Source organism: Phallusia mammillata, chromosome 4 (assembly GCF_965637545.1).
Source record: "Phallusia mammillata chromosome 4, kaPhaMamm4.hap1.1, whole genome shotgun sequence".
NCBI lineage: Eukaryota > Metazoa > Chordata > Ascidiacea > Phlebobranchia > Ascidiidae > Phallusia > Phallusia mammillata.
In genome coordinates, this window is record NC_137255.1 from 26443943 (window position 1) to 26464671 (window position 20729).

The window sequence follows — 20729 nt, forward strand, 5'->3', positions numbered from 1 at the left end:
TTTTTTTCGACTTAGTGACGTAAACTAAATACAGCTCATTTTTTAAATGTACGCTGCACCCATGTTTATTACAAAAGCAACCAAGAACACATCGATCACAAAAGCACTGGAATACCGTATCGGTTAGTTGTATGAATAACCAGTAACCGACTGTAAATCAAACCACTGGAGACCACTTTTACTTATGGTTAAGATCATTTGGGTTTGCTGTGGGTGTGGTCAAATGAGACCACTATAAAGTAAGTGATTGAATCGAATAGATTCTGGCTTAAAGTCTCCAAATTTCACCACATTTGATTAATTCGAGCCAAAATACAACAAACTATTGCTTTCAGCCACCTTGAATGACAAAGTCCCATAAAGGTTGCGAAACATAAGGTCGGCACGTGGAGGGAAAATGAAAAAAATGACTTTATTCAAAACGGATGGTGGCGGTCGAGAGTAACCTAGATGTGAGCCACACAAATACATACAGAGGTTCAGGGCAAAAATGGCGATGAAAGCCAAAGACGTTCGTGTTGGATTCTATTTCACAAAACGAAAGAAACATTTTGCAATTTTAACGGTTTGGACTTTTAGGATTTTGTAATTCCAATATCATTACAATCGCAGATACCTCTTTGAGCTAGTATTAGTCGATTTGTATTTTAAAATAGCCCGTTTGTGTTCAAACAACAGTACAGTCTCGAAGTACAGTCTATGTTTAAACGGTCATGTTTTTAGGAAACCTATTCCTCCTCAGCAGACAAACGCAAAGTTTAATGTTTCAATCACAAAACCATATACGATTTTGAATTAAACTCAACAAATAAAATCAGAATACAAGAAGCCCAGTGCTGGATTAACCATTAGGCAAAGTAGGCACGTGCCTACAGGCCAGTCAAAAATCCAGGCCACTTTTCTTTGTGACAATGATTTGGCAACAGTGATAATTCTAATTTTTTAGTTGGCAACCCTGATTTTCGGGCCACTTATAAAATGTGCCTACAGGCCAGCACACACTTAAATCCGACACTGAACAAGCCGAACATAAATCGGAACTTACATACTGAATGTTAGCGTCTGATATAACGTCTGATAAATCTGTTATAATGTTCACGATACTGAGCGCTGACAATGAGAAGTAAAAAATGCACAGAAAATTTAGTTTTCAACCAGTAAAACTATCGAACGCATGCAAGCATAGCAAAATATTTCGATGGTGAGACCAGTCAAGGGGACCCTAGAATCTAACCACCCGTGTTAGGAAAGAGGGTGGGGTTCGACAGGAAAAGAAAACACCGAAAGAAACCCGGTCGGATAGTTTCAAGCGCCGGAAGGAAGACCATACACACACACATAGGGAATGAAACTCTTACAGTAACCGTCTACTTAAACTAAACTAACTACAGTTTTTTACTTTGACAGATTTGAATTTAATTAAGATTTACATTCAAAGGTTCGTTTAATAAATACAAATCACAACAAATGAATACGTCACAACAAATCGTCAGAAAGAGCGGTAAAGGAAAAAATAAACTATAAATTGGTCAGAATAAGTGGGAACTCGAATAAAGATCGACATTTTAACGAATATCTCCAATAAAAATAGGAAAATGAGTTGACGTCATCGCCAACATACTGACCAATAATGCCACCAGTGGTGGCGTTAGATAAAGGGAGTTGTGGTGATGAAAAAGTAACGTGTAATGTGTAAGGCCTACAAGAGCGAGAGTGCCACAATAAAACAATATGGACGGATATACTGAGGAACTGAAGTAAAACAGTTTTGTAACTGATATGAAAAAATGATTTAAACGAACGTTTAACATGGTGTCCTGCATGCACGTCACCCCGATCTTTAAGGCACAAGAACCAGAGCAAGTAATCAACGCAGCATTTATGTTTTTGTTGGGTTTGTTTAAAGTAAAAAGGTTTTTATTATTTAAACATAACTTTTCCTCCCGACTTTGACCGGATGAGATTCTTCCCTGCTTTTGTGAAGTTGTTTCCCCAAACCCACAAATCGTTGATGTTGTGAACACATCGAGCCAATGACTCAGCACTTTCATCTGTCAGGTTGTTGCAAGACAGGTCAAGAAATTTCATCTGAATAAAACAACTGTTAAGTGAATTGAAAAGAGTTCAAAAAGGTTGATTATTGTATTTTTACGGAAGCCAATCAAAAACTTATGATGGCATTTTATTACGTAACAGTTTGGTAGCAGCATGATGAGAAGACATTAAAGCAAAAAATTAAAAAAATATTCTTTGTTTGACATTCAAACTAATCTAGGTATTATTCCGTAGAATACGCATAGTAGTGGTGCGTACATATGTTCGAGAATTGTGTTTATTACATAGGTCGTATTTAAACATTAGGTTTTACAGTGACCAAATTGAGCTGCGATTGTTTGTTCTACCGCAGGAGTCTGTAACTTTAAATTTGTTCTGTGCCAATTTTTAGACCTGTCTAGAAGCCGCATTCCCAGAAGAATATCTGATCACTGATCACATTACTATGGAATTAACACTCTATGCCAGCTGTTTTCAAACTAGATTTCGTGGTCTCTAAATGGTTAACGGCGCTGTTTCCGTTGGACCTTCAACAGCTCATGGCTTTACAATCTCACTTAAGTAACAATGAAGGCATCTGTTTACGCATAATTTCATATCTTAGTTTGGTCTGTGGTGTCACAAACCGCTCTTAGATCATTGTTATGCTTAACCAAGTAAATAATATTTGAGTGAAATGAATCCTAAAGCGGTACTGGTAAAATATAAATTATATACTTAAAAAGCTCAAGGTGTTTATTGACTTTGGCCTTGTATTTATGTTGGAGCGAAGCGTCTGTTTTGTTAAAGTTTACACTTAGTGATATGGTGTCGGTTAGAATTTCATTGATTTTCTTTGAACACTCAACGAGTGGGTAAAACAAAAAAATGGTATTATTATTTTATTCATTTGCTAATAACGCCGCGGGCCACGGAAAATTGCCTCGCCGGCCACGTGTTGGAGACCCCTGTTCTAATGCAATTTGTTTTAACGCATTTAAAGACGGAAAATATTTGACTGAAAATAGAAAAATATGCATTTTGAGCCTATTTCAATTGTTCACACAGAAATTTTTCGTTTCACTGTCCCACTGTCCACGTGACTAGATTTAATCTGCGTCACAGGTGTCTGGGATCAACCGAACTCTTTAACATAAATCCCGTTTGTTTCCCTGCGTGTATAAACAACATTTTATTTTGTCATGTTTTATCTTACTGTGCAATGTTATTAATTTAATCAATTTGCTAAATCCTGGAGAAAAGAACACACAATGTATCTGTGTAAAATGTACTGTAAATAAAAATTGTGTCATCTCGAGGATACAAAACCGATTACAACAGCGGTTCTCAAACTTTTTAATTTTTTTTTGTCATTACGGTCCCTTTGCAATTTTTTCGAGCACCCGTGGTCCAAGTTAAATATATTTATAAAACTAAAAGTTTCTTGGCAAAATCAGCTTTCGAGTTGCGTAATAAAGGCAATATATTCCTTTCAGGAGTATTCCCACAACAACATGCAGAATGAATTATTCAGTTTCTTAAGATGTGAAATGTTTTAAGGGCAATTTATTATACGTCACAAACCAGATAATACCAAAACCTGTTAATCACGCTGAGCAGTTAACCACATAGGGGAAAATAAGTTTTAAATTAACAATAAATTATACGATAATGTCTGTTTACAGTGAAACTGACACCAGGGTAATTGCTCCTGGTTTAATTCAGTTTAAAACTCACTGCCAAACAATAAAGCTCAGTTGAAAAACATCAAAAAAATTTAAGTAGTTCCTATTATCGGACGCAAGAAAAGATATTGAGATATTTTATAGGGAAATTACTAGTATGTAAAAGCAGATCAATGAGAAGTGTTACAGGCACATTAAAACTATTTTCGTCGTTAGGCAAAACAACTTAAGGGCTGCTACATGACATTGCATAGTATTTGTCACTTGTCACAGTGTAAAATAAAGTAAAATTCTCCAATGAAGAAAGGTTGTTGTTTACAAGTGCGCATGCAGTGATAAGATTTGCTCATTTTTGTATACTAGAACAAAGTGTAAACAAGATCTATATTTGTTAAATGTACTGAATTGCATCTCGCTTGGAATTTAATGGATCCTGAAATAAGATGTCATAAACGACACTAGCGTACTGACAAACGTGAAAAACACTTAACTACCTGGGGTCAACTGCGAAGTTGCTAATGCAATCATTGTTTTTTTTTTACTATTTAACGTTTAATGCGCAATCTTTTTTTTGTGAAATCCTTTTATCCTGTCTCACGTAATCACGCCCAATGGCAAACTAAATGTTCCTTATAGTTGTTCACGTGCATAAATAAAAATTTCTTACAGGTTTTTCCAGTTGCTGCACAGAATCGCATAGTGGTCCTAATCCTTCGTTTCCGATGTCACAGCCCCACAGCTCAAGCTCGTCGATATTGTGAAGATAGCTGGCCAACAAAGATGCATCCACATCACCGATCTTGTTCCCGGAAAGGTTGAGTCTCTTCAGCTGATGTTAAAGCAAAATATCTCCATTCAATTTATAACAAAACAAAACAAACGTGGGAAATCAACAATGTGAGGTTTGTTAGGTTAATGCAGGTTAAGTTTCAAATATTCCTGTAAACTATAGAGGTGGGTAATTAATTTTGAAAAGGGGCCACCCAAAATAACTGACTTGGGTTGGAAGGCCGAACCAACACAAACTTGAACTTAATTCTGCTTAAAGGAGATTTCCTTAATTGCTTGCAATATTACGCTGAAATTCTAAAATCCGATTTTTTGATTCAATTTGGACAATCAAATTCACGTTTAGGCGGTCGGGTTTGTACAAATCAAACAATCAATGTGTTTTTCCTCCTATACCTGCTGCATAATTTTGGACACAAAATGGCTCCATGGGCTTTATTCCGTAATATTGGTTTTGTAAACTTGCGTTTTATGTAGACTTTGACCAGCATCACATGTAGATGTTCGCTTACGCATGTGATTAACTGCGTAAATGTATTTTAAAATAAAAAGCAATGGCAGTTTTTTCACTACCGTATTCGATGCAAATCATAAAAACTATTTTTTTAATTTCTAGACACCACGCGGGCGAAACAGGTAGAGCCAACGGACCGGATGTGGCCCGCGGGCCGTAATATTTGTTGCGGTATTACGTTTGTTTATGACTTTTGTTTGTAATATTTCTGACAAGGAATGCGATAATCTTCCGGGCCATTTGCTTCAACTTTGAACAGGAGTTAAGTAATGTTACATGCAAAATTATGTCGTATATCATGTTGTTTTATAATCATGTGAGCAGTAAAAAGTTAAGATCAGAAAACTTGTATGGGATGTCTAAATTTTTTAAAAATTTGCTAGAAGAGAATTAACTTATTTGTTAAACAGCTGACTTTTTGGAACACATACCATATAATCAAATTAAAATCACTCGAATGTGGTAAATCTTTTTTTCTATTTTAATATCTCGACAGACACCAGGAGGCACCATGCGCGAAAAAAATATTTATGTCATAACACGCCCAAAGCAAGCGCTTGAGTTTTGGTAAACCAAAATAACACTCAACGATCTGGAGTCAAAGGGAAGTTGCTAATGCATTTGTTCTTATTTTAAGTCACTTAATGTTTTTTTATGCGTATTCTCTTTATGGAATCAGGGTGCTCTTACCCACGTAATCACTAAAAATGATAAACAAAATGTTCCTTATCATTGTTTACATTTATATGGTAAATGTTTCTTACAGGTTTTTCCAGATGCAGTACAGAATCGAAGAGGTGTCCAACTCCTTCGCTTCCGATGTTACACCAGCTCAGATCCAGCTTTTCGATATTGTGAAGGCAACGTGCCAAATAAGATACACCTATATCACCGAACTTGTTCCAGGAGAGGTCCAGTCGCTTCAGCTGATGTTAAAGTAAAGTATCACATATCAATTAACGTTTGTCAGGTTAATGCAGATTACGTTACTAAATATTTCTGCAAACCAGGTGTGGGCAAAAAGCTTTTAAAAGATGCCACCCAAAATAACTGACTTGAGTTTCAGGGCCTGCTCAGTAATAATTTTACCCATTTCTTGAAATATTGCAAAATTTTGATATAATTTGACCAGTCATATTCGAGTTTAAGCTCTTCAGTTTGAAAAAATGAGACTTTATATTTGTTTCTCCCTATTCCTGCCACAAATGGCTTCACAGGCTTACATAAAAATATGCAAACGCTGGCAGAAACTGACATAAAAAATGTGTCAACACATTGTTAATTATGTTATACAAAGTTTCTTTTCTATCATTTCAATGGAAATATGCGAATCAAACTTTACCATAGTGATATAAATTTACACGAAAATTTTTGAAGATTGCTCGAGTTTTATCCACGGACGCATTTCATGTCGCAAAACAACAACACTGGGAGCAAAAAAGCACTTTTGAAATGAAATGGTACCGCACTTAATCATTGTTTCCTTGCTAATTTTGTTTTATTGTTGTATGTTGTTACACAAATGTTAACAATATCTGAGTAAAACCAAAAACTACGCGGCACCAAAGCGGCTAATTCACAGTCGATCCCAGAAAACGATGAAACGCTGAATAGTTAATAACTAATATTGATTGTTTCATTTAATAAACCAGAGTAAAATGTCACTGAACAATGTGGTTGACAAGGGGTCACTAAACTAAGGCCCACGACCATATTTCTTGATTTGCCAAATCGTACTGATAAGTTTGTAACATTTAAAATATAATTTACTCATCACGAAAGGTTTTCTGTCACGATATGTAGAATAATATTACCTAGTTCCATTACAACGCCCAGCATTAATCCTAAGCCAGTTTACTAGGTCACAGACAAGGGATGAGACGACCTATGCAATTTAACACATCACCAGATTTTAAATGGGATTGTAGAAAGACCATATCTTGCTGCACGAAAAAAACTGCCTCGCGGGATAGGTTTGAAAAGATGGCACAAGGACATGTACACTATGCGGTCCCGCAGTGGTGACCTCTGGTCTTGACAAACAAAACCGAATTAATATCACATTGTAAAAATGGTCGGCAACGCTTCTAAACATACAGATGGTACCCCAGGAAAAAAATTAAACGTGAAATACTTAATATGTATCCTGTATGTAATAAAAGTATTATGACCCACGCAATCACTCAAAATTGTCACTCAAAACTACAATTTTCTTAAATTTAAATTTACTTACAGGCGTTTTCAGTTGCAGTGCAGAAATGCTGAGTTGTCTCACACCATCACTTCCGATGTCGCATCTATGCAAGTCTAGTTCTTCGATTTTGTGAAGACAACGAGCCAACGAAGTTGCACCCAGATCACCGATCTTGTTGTCGTAGAGACAGAGTGACTTGAGCTGAAGTTTAAATAACAACAAGCACATGTTAGCACATAACAAAGCAGATATAAAAACACCACACAATCACAATGACCAATTCTGTCATTTGAACAATAGGTGCTTCCATTCATTTTTCAAATTGTTAGCAAGGTGGTTAACAAGCCATAGCTGACATTGTCTTTGGCAACACGCATTATTTAAAAAAAACGCAATACCACAAGCCAAAACTTACATGCGCATCTTTTAAGCAATATAGCGTGACATTTTATTTCGTTGAATCAAAAGACATGGTAAACTTGAGAGCAGAATTATATTGCTACTGGAAATTTATTTTTGGCTTTGATGCCAACGTAAGCTGTCTATAAGGTCATGCATTACACAAAAATAACTTTACAAACATGTCAAAGTAGTAATTGGTTTCGCATTGCAAAATGCCAACACTTTCATTTTCTGACGGTGACATGTTTTGACATATTGGCAAAACTACGCAACGAGGCTGTCATCAAAATTTCAGATCTTCCGGCAGTTTTTATTTTAGGCTGTCATGATTAATACTTTCCAAGGTTTCAAAAAGTTAGAGTAAACAAATCAAAACACAGTAGTCTGTGACGTCACACAATCTTTTTTATCGTCACAACAAAATAAACAATTAGAGATATTGCCTAATTAGCAATTGCCGTAGTTTGTGTTATTTTTGGTAAATATTTACAAATACTTTTTGTTGAAGCATTAAAAATATCTAGACAGTTATATTCATTTTATTTGAACAAAATCATGTTGTCAACATATTCATTCTCCTCATGAGAACATTGCCTTGGCGAATTTAAACCACAGTAATACCGGGTTGGATCTGTGTTGAAGCACAAAGGAAAGGTTTTCGACGTCATCAGGAAAGAGAGATGAACACCTGAGGTCGAGGTCATCAGGAAGTACGGTAGCAACAGACGAAGCAATATGTGGATCATTTGACTCATGAGCCCAGGTGCAATCTTTTAAAAGATTCTTGTCGTTCTTTCCTGATTTGAAGATTTTATTCAGCCAAGACTTCTTGGGGTTTATATTCTCAGTAAGAAACTCGGTCATCCAGAACTTTTTGACCGACCAATCTTTACTGGAAGGTGTAGAGACAAGGGTTTCCAGTTGATTGAAAACCCAAGAATCACAAATTCCGAAAACAAATTTGGAAACAACTTCCCATTTGTCTTCAGTTAGTTGTTTCTGCTGCTTTCTAAATTCATTTACGGACATGATCATCATCATGTAGAAAGCCGCAAAAAACTCTTGCCAAGTAAGGTGAGAAAAGTACCTTACTTTGTGTCCTTCTAATATCGTCAGCTTAAGATTCACTTGCTTTGTTACTGATGTGTTAAGGAAAGCGTCGGCTGTAGCAGATTCGATTCTAGCTTTCCTAAAGTCCTTGTCTTTAAATACCAGCTTACCCTCAAGAAATGCATCCCAAGCCATTTTGGCCAGTTTGTCCAATTCGCATTCTTGGCCCTGTAGATGATCTGTCGTTACGTATTGGCTACAAGTGAAAGCAAGAACTCGTGTGAGCGAAACAAACTGAATATCTCCATCGTAATTCACCAGGTAGTTGAGTGTCAATATGAAATTGACAGGAACATAACAGTATGCAAATACATTAGGGTTTTGGACGAGTTTTTGATGTATGGCATCATATTTTTCGCCGCATAGCTGACGCCCAAGTTCATTCTGTGATGTTGGAGTTAAACCAAGTATCTGGACTACAAACTTGGGTCGGTATGATGGATGGAGCTTGTATAGTTGAGATGGTCGTGACGTAAAAATCTTTCGAGCCCGTGGAAGCAAGTTTCCTCCTGCTAAGTGCTTTAAGTAAGTTTCTGCAGAATTTCGTCCATTGAATAGTGGTTTTGACACCGAACTGGAAAATGATTTAAATGCTGCTTCATCCAAACCATCAAAAATGATCAAAACATGAGGATCATTGCAAATGGCAGTGAGTATAATTGTTGCCTCATCAGGTGTGCAGATCCAATCCGATAATATGGTGGAAATGAGAAACTGAAGAAGTGTCAATTTTGCAGTAAAGTCAATGAGTCTGATTACAATGTAAAAGATAAACGATACTCTTTCACATAATCGTCCATCTAACGCTTGGAGAGCCCACTTTTTTGCTGACGTGGTTTTTCCTATTCCAGCTTGTCCAACCACACCAATAACATTTCCATGTTTTTTGATGTAGTTTTGTTTTGCTTCACTTTCATGCGGTCTGAACTTCTTCTCCGCCTCTAGTTGTGCAATCTGTTTTGCACGATCAAACATTTCTTCACCGGTAATGTCACTTTCTGGTGTTTTGTAAAGTTCCTTTTTACGGTGGTAATGTCCTTCTGCTAGAAAATCGTCGCCAATTTGTTGTGGTTTGTTGGCCATGGCAACGGGAACGGGTGCTATAGCTTGTTCCAAAAACTCAGCGAGAGTCGATTCTTCACTGGCGATTGCTTCGACTTCTCTCTTTAGTAGAGATTTCAGTTGTTGACCTAAACAAGATACATTCTGTAAAAAAACTGATAGCATCACGCCTGTTTAAATTATGGTATTTTATTGAGTGGTACATTTACTAATCTGTGTTTTAACTAATACCAAACAAAACCTGTCCTCACATTTTTCATTTTCAGTGGCTTGTGTTGTTTGCTGATTTTCATTTGGTAAAGCATGGGCTGCTGTAGATTGACTTGTCGCTGTGCTAGGTTGATGTGATGTGGGAGGGTTTTCATGAAATGCCTTTGGTGAGGTTTCGTCCTCCAAAGCAACTGGTGCAGGTGGTTGTGCTGAAGTGTGAGGTTGTTCGTGTATATGCTGAACCATTTGTTGTTGTTGCACCAAGTTGAAATGGTAGTGGTGGTGATGTGTGTCTCCAAAATGTGGCCCCTCTGCTTTTGCCTGCAAAACACTGAGAGGTTTAACAACAACACACATTCTGTCACTCTTATTACCTACAATATTTATAACTCTGTTCTCCTCATCGATTGGACAAATTTGAGCTTGATGTGTTCGGGGCACAACATCTTGTTCGAGTAAAGGAACAACTTCACCAGATTGTTGTCCTTGGGGCAGTCTTGTCTGAAGTTCATATTCACCCGATTCTTGTGTCAAATTGGGTCGAACACTTAAGTTTTGAGCAACAGTCGGATTAAAACTCTCATTTCTAGTTTGGTTTTCCATATTTTCTGACATGCTTCCGACCACAAATCATTAAACTTGATTAAAAACCCTGCATTTTGTAAACAAGTTTCGTTATGTTAGAAAATGAAATTAAATTAGTGTTAAATTATAGAACAGTGTGCTATATCGAAACCTCAGTGGCGTTGTTTAATAGCAAACCAATTTCGAACACCACCAATGGCGTAAGGTAACAAGTGTATAGTTGGAGACATTAATGATAAAATACTCTTAAAAATTCGAAAAACTAGATCTTAATTGGCAGTTACCGTCGAAACACAAACAAAACTGTTTAAATGACGTCCGTATTGCCGGGAAATATTTCTTATAATATCTGAACTCTCTCAATTTCCAATTATTTCTGTGGTTTGTCGTTTCGTCGCCGCGCATGATTCGTAAAAACAAAGCAACCGTCACACGTTGAGGTCCTTCAACAACGACGAAGCAAATCCTTGTTAAAAAACGTCGATTTATCGCTGCATAACAGTTCTTAATCCCCGCTTTTCATCAATATACAAAATTATGGCATTTGATTTAAAGCATTAGATACATACAAAGCAACCGGGTATTTACACAAGCGCAGTAAGCCATCGAACGGCTCGTCGCACAAGGACGCAAATGTACAAAGCTGCAAAACACTAGGACATATCGAAAAGTTTAGTTTTTTGCACACAAATTTTAGGTTACCCTCATATAGTTCCTGAACCGACTTGGTTCACGATACCGCCGTAAGCGTTTTCCCTAATACAGCATTCATGTTCTTCGAACAAATTACTGACGTACGAGGGAACGGTACTTTGGCACCAACAACGCAAGCTATTTGGTTGATTATTTGAAGTTGACTGACACTGAACCACTTCCATCACGTTCTTATTATCACGTTGAAAAGGTTTGTGACAAAAATAGATGACCGACTTCACTCCACAAAATAAAAGATTTTGATATGATATTTAATTCACGCATTTAAGTCAAGTGTTTAGTTCCTCTCAGTTTTTATGTCATTTGGCGTCCATAACCGGTGGGAAAATCTAAACATTTAAAATGTTCGCTTTGATTTCGTGCAGCAAGGCAATAAGGTCACATCTATATTAAAACGAAAATCAACAAAGGACAACAGCATGGCAAAATCAAACAATGTCCGGATAACAGATAATAACATTGAATAAAAATGTGTAAAGTAACACCGAGGTATTACATTTAGAAACACTTTTTGAGCTGATGTACACACCAATATCGCATGAAATCCGCAAAATTCTCGGCTTTTTGTGTATTTTGTCAAGGCGCAAATACTGTGTAGCAAAACTAAGTGACAACACTATGAATGAAACGACTAAAAGTTGTTTTTACTGCAAGTAACACAGAACACCAACCCGTGGTTTGGCCGCGACTAACTTGAGTTTTCGCAGGAAAGGTTCCTATACCACGAAACGAGATACTTGTTAGCTTCATTTGCCAATATATGAATACTGTCATGAACTTAATTCGTTCAGAGCAGAACTAAATGAAAACGAAAATAATAAAACTCTCAGAACAAGTTATGTCCGTTTGTTTCGCATCGCGTCTGTATAAAGATTGCGTTTCAGCAAAAAAACCTTAGCTGTGTACCCACATTAAAAAGGTCGAAAATAACGAAAATGGTGCTTTTAATCATGAAAACAGACTGAACCTGTAGAATATGTTAACAAGCTAAAAATAATCCTTTTCATCAAAACTTTAGCGTCAATCAACCGTGCAACGAAAACAGGATAAAATCATATTTTATTTCAAGTTCTGACAAGATATCATATCGACTTCTGGTCCACCAAAATGCTAAAGCTAAAACCAGTTGCCGTTATTTCATGACACACAAAAAAAACTAGGTCAACTACAAGCTAATATATTATTTGTTTCAAAAATAAAATAAAAAGTACTAATAATTAAACACGTTGATCAGACACTTGCGAAAAGTTGCTTATCGTTGACAACGTCTTCCTATCAGAATATACCAGAGGCAAATATATAAGTAGATGTCATTTAAACGCACCAAGCAAAATTGAAATCTTGGTCACCAACCGAGCGTTTATCAAGCAACCAGTGTCGCTTGGAACTGCCAGACACAAACATTGCCCCAATACGTTTGCTTTTCTTTTTATTTCGTTGACGTTGGCCCTATTTTTATGGAAATGGTAAGGGCTGAGCGTTTATTTGCTAATTTAGCAAAATATCCGTATGAAATTAAAATTTATTCTTGTTTGTGCAAGAAATCGAATTTTGCTCGGATTTCCAAATTACCTTTTACAGACGAATTTACAAAGTAACTTGGCAGTGATACAATTTGTATGCATTTATTATATCGGGGTTTCTATATGCTGTTTTGGGGGGTTCGGGTTTTGTTTATGTCTTAAAATATGTTAACACGCTTTCTAGCTGTTTACTCACGTATTCTTTAGTACAGTTTTATGAAATTCGGCAGTTTTGTACTAACGATCCGGCTTATATGTGCAATAAGATTAATTGTTCTATCAGACAACATAATGAGTATTGCAGAAAGATGTCGTACAACAAGCAACTTAGCTGTGGACTTTGTATCAAGTTGTTATGCATACGTGATTAAACTTACGTGCGCAGGAATTAGTTACTGGTACTTGGTTTGCGATGTGGCCTCACCTGTTCCAACAGTCGCCAAACGATCATGTGACAGCAGCAAGACACTTAAGCAACTGAACCATATTGTCATTTTCAAAACTTCGTATTAAAAGTTTAACAAAATAGTAGCGCATTTCCTATAAGGTTGAAACACATTTGGCAAGCGCAATAAATTATCCCCATCACACGAGCATTAAAATGCAGCCCAATAATTTAATCCATTCTTGCAAACACTTAACTTTAACACACCTAAATGCTGAAACAAAAACAAATAATTGAACTACGGGTTTCCTAATCAAAGACAATAAAAATGATGTCCACAATTTTAGTTTATCATAATATAACGGTTATAATTCATTTTTATCGATTTCATCCGTTTTTTTCGTCACAAACTTGTCCAAGTTGTACGTTTTAAATATTACATTTAAACAATATATTTAATGCACATTGATCGTTGCTTAAAAATCAGCATCTTAAATACAAATGACTAAGTGAAACATGTGTGAAGCTACTGCAGTATACTTTGTACCAGTCATTTTTTTGTGGTTCTTATCGTCAAAAGTAAAATTAAAAACAAATCCTGGAAAAAAAATTATCTCATCAACTTGCAAAAAAATGTACAGAAAATACATACTTAAGGCATGAAAATTGGGGGACGTTCCCAGCCAGAATGTAATAAAACACGCTGGACAATGTTTGTTCAATTCAGCTCTGGTTCGACACCCTGCTTGTTTGTGTAAGTTCAAAAAGTTGTTCTATTCAACAACTTAATGAACATTGCAGCACTTGCTGGAAAGCATTTTTGGGATAGGAGAGACGACAAACAACTTACTCTTGGTATTAATTCGTTATTCGAACATGATCAAACTTACTTCGCGCAGGAAGGAGTCCCTGGTGCTTGTTTAGCGATGTCGCTTTGTCAGTGACGCGAATACCGCACCCAATCAAACAAGTTTGCGATAGCAGAAAGCCACTTTAGCAAGGACGACTGAAGACACAGCGTTTCAATGTTTTTGACGGAACTTTTAGAGCCCTACCACATTGCAGGCCATTAAAAAACTCGCGCATCCTAGTCCAATAAGCTTTGAATACGCTTTAAAAACACACATTTACAGTACAAATATTGCACGTTGGAAACTTCCTCCTAACGAATTAATTGAAGAGTTAACCGGTCAAATAGGCCACTAAACAGATTTTGTATTTTTTTTAATTTCAAAAGATGGAACACATTTGACATTAAAATAGGGATCATTGTTTTGAGCACGTGTATATGTATATCGAATCGCAAGTTTTTTCGGACTGTGGAGAATGGTACACGACAGTAGACATGCCGGACAAGAAGGCGGCTTTTATAATTGTGCGCAACCAGCCCAAAATGCTTTGTCCCGTAAAGCAACCCGGCAAAGTATTGTTAAACAGTGTTATCGACGACCAATATTTGTTCCATCCCCTTATCACGCGAAAAATTGCTGATGTTGCAACTTACATGCCGACCTTTGGATTCGCTCGTTGAAAAACTCAGACACAAACACTTATTAAGTATTTGCACATAGATTACGTGAGTGGCACTGCCAGTCAGACTTATCAGCGCACAATGTTAGCTTTGCCTGAAACGTGTGAACGTTGATCCCTTTAAACGAAAATCTCCTGGACCAAACGCGAATGAAACAAGCATAGTAGGATGCAAGAATGAGTTTAACTACAAACGTACACGTCGAAAACCTAAATAAATATTCTGGTTTCCGCCATAAACCTGCACCAGCCAGTACCGTAAAAATACGCGTTTAGTCAGCTACACACAAAAGTCGTCACAAACTACACAATAGTCAACTACACACAACAATTATATTTATAGATACAACACTAAATTCCCTAAATTATCACTAAGTATCTGGAAATGTAATCACGAGCACGAAAACACACAGCTACCCGAAAATAGTATAACGTTATCTGCGGAAACCATAGTAAAACATATTTAAACGTTTACACTGTTCCACACATGCTATAAACTTCACGGCTACCGTATGCCTCCATTAAATTAACAACAACAGATCAAATCACATACCATACAAAAAACTATTCTTGATTTTTTAAACAAAATAATTCTCGGAACGGCTATTGGTAAAAATATCCCAGACGCCATTCCAAAATGAAAACAACATTCTTATGTTGAAGAAACAGCAAACCTGATAGAAAATTTCAATGACTTGTGACCTGTTGAAGCACAGAAGCAATCACAGGTACAACTACAACAAAGTCCAAGATAATGCATTTATTGTAATTAATCAACAATTGATTTAAAAAAAAAAACTGTATCAAACCTTTGAAAAACTTTCTTATAAAAACAACAAAATGAAACACTGAGACCGTTATGCTGAATTGTACTTAAAACAAAAAACCTTGCTTTTCTGACTAATCTTTGACAAAAACGGCTGTAGTCACGAGACACTGCGCTGGATGCTGATAAAACTTACACCTCGAGTTAGTTTGTGACGCAAAAACAATCGTCAAAAAACAAGACAAATTATGCAAACTGTTATTATCAACTTTCTACATATTTTAAAACACAATTTACGGAACCTATGCGTTTAAGGCAGTTACGACTTAAGGTTACCCGGAAGTGGCGTAATATTACACTCAGTGTCCCGGATGCACCGTGATTCGTGAGTCGTTCATGATTTCACACCAGTTGTACGATCGCGACATCAAGTGTATCATGTCTCAAATACAGTAAACGCCGATTATAGAAAACTAAACTTTTCAATATCATGTCGCGTAAATGGTGTTATAATTGGTTCTTACCGCTAATTATCATTAGAATACAGTGCTTGATTGACTATCAGGCAAAGTTGACACGTGCCTACAGGCCAGTCAAAAATCCAGGCCACTTTAAAATCAGTAGAAATTTAGTCATGTTTTCAAAAGCATATGACCAAGTTTTTGCACGGTACCCTGTGTTATTGTTGCAACAAGGATCTTTGTGACAATGATTTAGCGACACTGATAATTCGATTTTCGGGCCACTTATAAAATGCCTACAGGCCAGCAGACCCTTAATCCGGCACTGCACAAAAACAAACTGTGCAAAACAGTGATATGCTTTGTCTGGAACATATTTTTTGGTTAAATAAACACAGAAAGGAAGGATATTTTATTTACTAAATTGTTTTGTATTAATCTAATTATTCAAACAGTGAGTAAACAAACTGCAAACAAAATTCACCAAGTGTTTATCCAATACCCTTCTTATTGATAATTAATCTTTCTCCATCTGTGCTGTACACAGAAAGACTGTCCACTGCACACATGATAAATTCTTTCTAATATATAATGTGGCATTTCACTGTTTTTAACTGCAAAATAATTAAAGAGATTATCTCATAAAACACCCAAACAATCAATCACAGTGTTTATAACGTTTTGTATATTGTGTTTTTAAAAAAAAACTTAAAACAAACTTGCCATCAATATAAAGACAGTGTGTAAATATATAAATCAGCTGATTTAAAAAAAGGTGGATCTACTATATAATAAATTTTGACCGCTACATGTCATGATGTGAGGATAAGTTCATTATGTCAAACACACCCATTTGGCAATGAAAGTCAAATATGACAAAAATCGAAGTGAAGATAGAAATTCACAACAATTGTCAATGCTGTCCAGAACAGTTTATTGTTTCATTTTTTAGACTCATCAAGTGGCGCTACAAAAACATGACCCTTTTACATGTTCATTGTGCAGATCAAGCTGCAAAATACAGCAAAACCGTATTGCTGCTGTAACAGTATGTTCACTTAAATTTTACCATCTAAGCCAGACACAAACGGATTTGTTTTATGACCAGCTCCAGAATACATTAAATGGTATCCCTAAACATGATCTACAATTATTAATGGCCGACTTTAATGCAAAGATTGATGGCGACAGAGCTGGTTGGAGTGACATCTTAGGACCAATCACAAACGAATACACAAGCAAACCTGGAAATCCCTAAACAGCAAAACAACAAGTGAAATTGACTACATTTGCATATGCAGAAGATGGCGAAGCGCATTGCAGGATGTACGTAGCTGCAGAGGTGCAGACGTAGCCTCCGATCACTACCTCGTCAAAGGGTCACTGAAACAAAAACTGAAAAAAATTATCAAACACAGTGGAACAAATCCATACGACCTTATTAAACTAAAAGATCAAAAAATAGTAAAAATGTTTCACAAAGATTTGAGCACAAGATTCCAGGCTGTACAAGTAATAGATGATATTGAAGAGCAATGGATGGAAACAATTTCGAGAAATAGTGACAACAGCTGCAGATCAAAGCCTCGGCAGAAGGCGCAGGACGAGAAGAAAAAGCTGGATTCGACCACAAACATGGGCCCTGATTGATCAGAGAAGAAAGATTAAACATCAAAGAAAACGCGCCAAATCTTCTGATGAATACTGGAAGATAGAAAAACAGTACGAACAAGCACAAAAGTTGTAAAAAAGAATTGTAGAGACGACAAAAAGTTTTGGACTGAAACGCTATGTGCGGACGCCCAGAACGCAATGAACAGAAATGACACTAGAGCGCTATTTGGAATAATTAGGCATCTGACAAAGGCAGGAAAAAGCTCCGGTGTACCAATTAAGGACAAAACTGGAAAAACTCTTCTCACTGATTAAGAACAAAACATGCGATGGTACGAGCACTTTCAGGAAATTCTGAACCAACCAAAACCTCACGAACTGCCTACTTTTGAAGATGAAGATGGACCAACGATGGAAGTAGATATGGGTGACATCACAACAGAAGAAATTGTCAGTGCAGTGAAAAAACTCAAAAACAACAAAGCTGCAGGTCTGGACCAAATTTCTGCTGAGATGCTAAAAAATGGAGGGAATGCACTGCTTGCACAGCGGACAAAGCTATGCAACTTATGTTGGAAAATGCAGACTGTACCATCTGATTGGAAAAAAGGAGTAATTGTGAAACTTCCAAAAAAGGGAAATCTAAATGATCAGCTCTGAAGCATCCATGCAGACCAGCAATCACAGCACACTCATATATAAATCATAGAACGCCAGGCCTATTAAAGGCATTTTACCAAATCAGCCAGTCACCAAGAATTCACCAAAAAGATTAGCAGATGAACATATACTTTTACTTGTCCTACAATATATAAATCCTGTATCATTCATTGTCATTCCAGACAAAAATGAACAACTTATGAAACCAAATTTACAGCTTTTTCAATTCACAATTAGCAAAAAAAGTTTATATGTTTGTGTCTAGTCTCAGCATCAACAGGATATGCAATGCTTTAATCAATCTAAAAACACACAAACAAACATTTGAGTACAAAAGGAAATTATTTTTGCTTAAAAACGGTTTGGTTTGTTGATTACAATGAAAGCCGTTTGATGCTTTTATAATACAAACCACACTTACCTTGTTGACTGGTGCATTATTACTAAACAGGATTCCTGTAATTTTTCTACGTCTTCTATGCAATGGAGTTTGTGAAGATGCAACTTTCCTCTTGTGAGAAGATGACGGAGAAATCATGCCACACGTTGACATAGTTTTCGTTTTTCTGCTTTTGTTTCGTTTTGTTACATCACTTAATCAATAATCACCGAAAACACATCTTAATCCGATAACAAAAACCTTATTGTGGTGTTAGAAAGTAAAACTATAGCTTGTTCTGCAACTTAATGAAAGCGCCAATGGGAAAGTCCCAAATTATATTCACAACGAGCCGACAAATCAATTTGGGTGGGCAGCATTAATAATTCTTTTAATTTTTTTTTTAATTTTACACTAATTGTTTAACGTATATGTTTGAAACCTGTACCAAACGTCTTTGTTTTTCGCTTGAACCGAAAACTGAACTTTAGCCCAATGTTCTAAATTCAAAGCCGTAAATCTACGTTTTTTGTCTTGCTTCCACTCACAACAGGTCAGCAATGTGAAAGAAAACATTGCATCATAATGATTTCTTGCGCCTAGTATCATACATTAAAGACAATAATTCTTTCCTAATACTCTACTCGGCCAATGTTTCTACAAAAGCAACCCAAAGCTCTTCAAACGTGAAAGCATTGCTTTACAATGTCAGTGCATTATAAACTTGACCATAGTAACCGAAGTAAATTTTTAAACTGCCCAAGGCCATTTCTATTTATGTTAAAGATCATCCAACGTGTTTGCAACCAACGACAACAATCTAATTAAGGAAAACATGGTTAAAAAACTTGTTCGGGTCTGCAAAAACATTGTGATTTTTATGCTTGCTTATGTTGACCACTTTTGCTAAGCAGTCTTTAGTTCAAATCGCAAAATTAACTTTTTGAACTCATAAAATGTTTGACGAAAAGCCTATTACTTGCGATTGGCGACTGATAGCAGTTTGCTGCTCGTTGAAGTCCATTTGCATGATATGATTTTCGATTTCGTTGCCGTACTGCAATGGTTCCCAACCAAAAATTGAATCTGATATGCTTTAGGGGTTAATAGAAAAAGGCAAAAATGTTTCAAACATGTAGAATTGTTGTCGATGAAACTGTTTTATCAAACTCATAAACCCTATCTTTAAAATCCGCCGAATTTTAAACATGAAAGACGGTTAAGAAGACTGCGCTTTAGTTCCATCAAGCGGTAAAACTTGAATGCAAATGAGGTCACGCTTCGTGATAAGCTCAGCGGCGGCGTCGTTACGCATCACAACGTAAGCGAATGTTGAAACGCACTCAAGCGCGTCAAGTAGCGCCTATATTTTAGACTCATCGTGATTTTGCCTTTGGAGGCAAAATAAAAAAACTTCCAGTCACTTTGGCTTAATTATTAAAATTGCAAATTAAACTGTTACACCTTTTACCATTTAAAACACACGTTAAATGTAAGCATCTTAAAAATATATTTCAAACCACTTTTACGCAACAAAAGACAAAAAAACAAGCACATGGAAGTGTGAACAAGTCTGGTGCAAAAAAAATTGTGTGACAAACTATATCCGTAATCGCTTTGTAATATCGTAACCTGGACATTACTTGCACCACTTCACATTTTTGACTCCCTATCGACACCAAGCGATAGAAATATGTGATTAACAAAAATGGACAGCCGTGCCTTATTTTGCTTAAGCAAGAATTTTACGTCCAAAAATGCACTTGAAATTTGTTTGTGACCATTTTTTGACGAAAACATTCTACTTGCACAAAATAAAAATCTGCATGTACGCGCCTGAATTGTTTTTCGGCCAACGTGAATGTGGGTTTGTGTATAATATTACATAAATGTAGTTTGCTGCCGAGCGAGATTTTACCAACCTTCCACCGCGTTAACCAGCAACTGAAAAAGCAATTAATATTCTTACTAAGATACAAGAATCACAATTCCAATTAAACAACATGACATAATTGCCACTGTTACATAATACAAAGACATACCACAAACAACAACAAACATTATTGGTCTATCTACTGGGGTTAAAAATTTGGGACAATCACTCAAATCGGT

General features: G+C 36.4%; 2 protein-coding genes across 2 annotated transcripts; one reads left to right on the forward strand and one right to left on the reverse strand.

The window, feature by feature from the left end:
* Positions 1-621: 621 nt before the first annotated feature.
* Positions 622-10646, reverse strand: LOC145223702 (NACHT, LRR and PYD domains-containing protein 3-like). Its single transcript, XM_080090095.1, has 7 exons — positions 10379-10646; positions 10042-10321; positions 8240-9918; positions 7256-7417; positions 5787-5948; positions 4387-4548; positions 622-2088 (listed from the first exon to the last, which is right to left on the reverse strand). Exons 1-7 carry the CDS (start codon positions 10613-10615, stop codon positions 1921-1923), a joined length of 2850 nt encoding a protein of 949 aa, XP_079946221.1. The 5' UTR covers positions 10616-10646; the 3' UTR covers positions 622-1920.
* Positions 10647-17902: 7256 nt separating this feature from the next.
* On the forward strand, positions 17903-18238 carry LOC145223703 (uncharacterized). The gene has a single exon (XM_080090097.1). It carries the CDS (start codon positions 17903-17905, stop codon positions 18236-18238), a length of 336 nt encoding a protein of 111 aa, XP_079946223.1.
* Positions 18239-20729: the final 2491 nt, after the last annotated feature.